Source organism: Octodon degus, unplaced genomic scaffold (assembly GCF_000260255.1).
Source record: "Octodon degus isolate 3935 unplaced genomic scaffold, OctDeg1.0 scaffold00008, whole genome shotgun sequence".
NCBI lineage: Eukaryota > Metazoa > Chordata > Mammalia > Rodentia > Octodontidae > Octodon > Octodon degus.
The window spans coordinates 12,357,154-12,358,504 of NW_004524584.1; the positions used below are offsets into that span (position 1 = coordinate 12,357,154).

Here is a 1,351-nt window from a genome sequence, read left to right on the forward strand (position 1 = left end):
AATTTCTAACATTGTTCAAAATTTGTGGCTTATAAACATCCAGGTAATATGGATGACCACTCATCATTAGTCTCATCTGTAAAAGCTTTGAAGTCTAAATTCCTTCCTTCCTTTCCTCCCTTCCTCCTCTTGCAGTACTGGGGAATCACTGAGCTATACCAATCCTTTAATTTTTCTCAATGTTACAAGTGTTGTTTTTTAAATAAGAACAGCTGAGGAATTTCCTGAAAGCAGATGAAGTTCCAAGATCCCAATGTGTCACTCACTTCCGTGTGCATTTCAGTATCTAAGATGACCTTGGTCACAAGTCCACAGTGCAGAATAGAGAAGATCTCAACATCCAGCTCCCGGAAGAAAGCATGGTAATTCTGCAGTGACACTGAGGTCCTTGCTTCCTTCCCTGTGAACTCCTGGAAGGAAAGATGCAGCAAAAATTTACAGAATAAATCTTCTAGTCATCTTATTTATTTATTTATTTACCTATTTATTTGATACAGGGTCTTGCTATGCAGTTCAGACTCATAGTGATACTCCTGTCTCAGCCTCCGAGGCACCGGGATTACAGGTGTGCGTCATCACACCCAGGCTTGGGGCCAGCATTGCATGCGGTACCAGGGATTGAACTTGGGTCTTTGCACTTGCCAAGCAGGCACTTAGACTGCAAAGCTTTCTCCCCAGCCCCTAGTCATCTAATTTTTAATAATAAGTCCAAAATGAAAATAACCACTAATCTTACATTAAAATTTATATCTTCCAGGACTGGGGTGATAGCTCAATAGAAAAAGCGCTTGCCTGGCAAGCACAAGAGCCTGAGTTCAATCCCTGGTTCCACAAAAAAATCAAAATTTATACCTTCCAGCTAACATGTAGCTACTAATACTAGCTTTAGCTTAGGACATTTAGAAATATCATACACAGTGAATTACATAAAAAATGGCAGCTGAAAGACAGAATAATTAGGATTCCTGTGGGCCACAGCTATTTCACAAACACATGAAACCTATTCTGTGAATGGTACAAAGTTGCAGGAAAAGGAGAGTACTACTCATCAAGTATCAGAAATTGTACTAAGCATTTCAAATTATCTCAGTTAACTGAGAACTTGATAATTTAGGATTAGAAAGGGAAAGAAACTAGAAGAAACAGAAAGTATGTCCTTAGATAATTTGATAACTGTTGTAAGAGAAAATTCAAAATATTAGAATGCAAAACAAAGGGAATAAAACATGAAGAAAAATAACTAGAAAAGACAAACAGCAGTATGTGGCAGAAGGACTTAACAGTGTAATTTGAGCCAGGGATGGTGAGCACATCTATCATCTAGGCACTCAAGAGCTAAGGCAGGAGGACT

At 38.6% G+C, this 1,351-nt stretch overlaps 1 protein-coding gene across 1 annotated transcript in view; it reads right to left on the bottom strand.

The window, feature by feature from the left end:
* The window catches only part of Fancd2 (Fanconi anemia complementation group D2), a 72,025-nt gene that overhangs the window by 25,553 nt on the left and 45,121 nt on the right, over positions 1–1,351 (bottom strand). Inside the window, exon 29 of the mRNA XM_023704518.1 lies at positions 267–410. Within this exon, the coding sequence (XP_023560286.1) occupies positions 267–410 (144 nt within the window). The remainder of the gene's footprint in view (positions 1–266; positions 411–1,351) is intronic.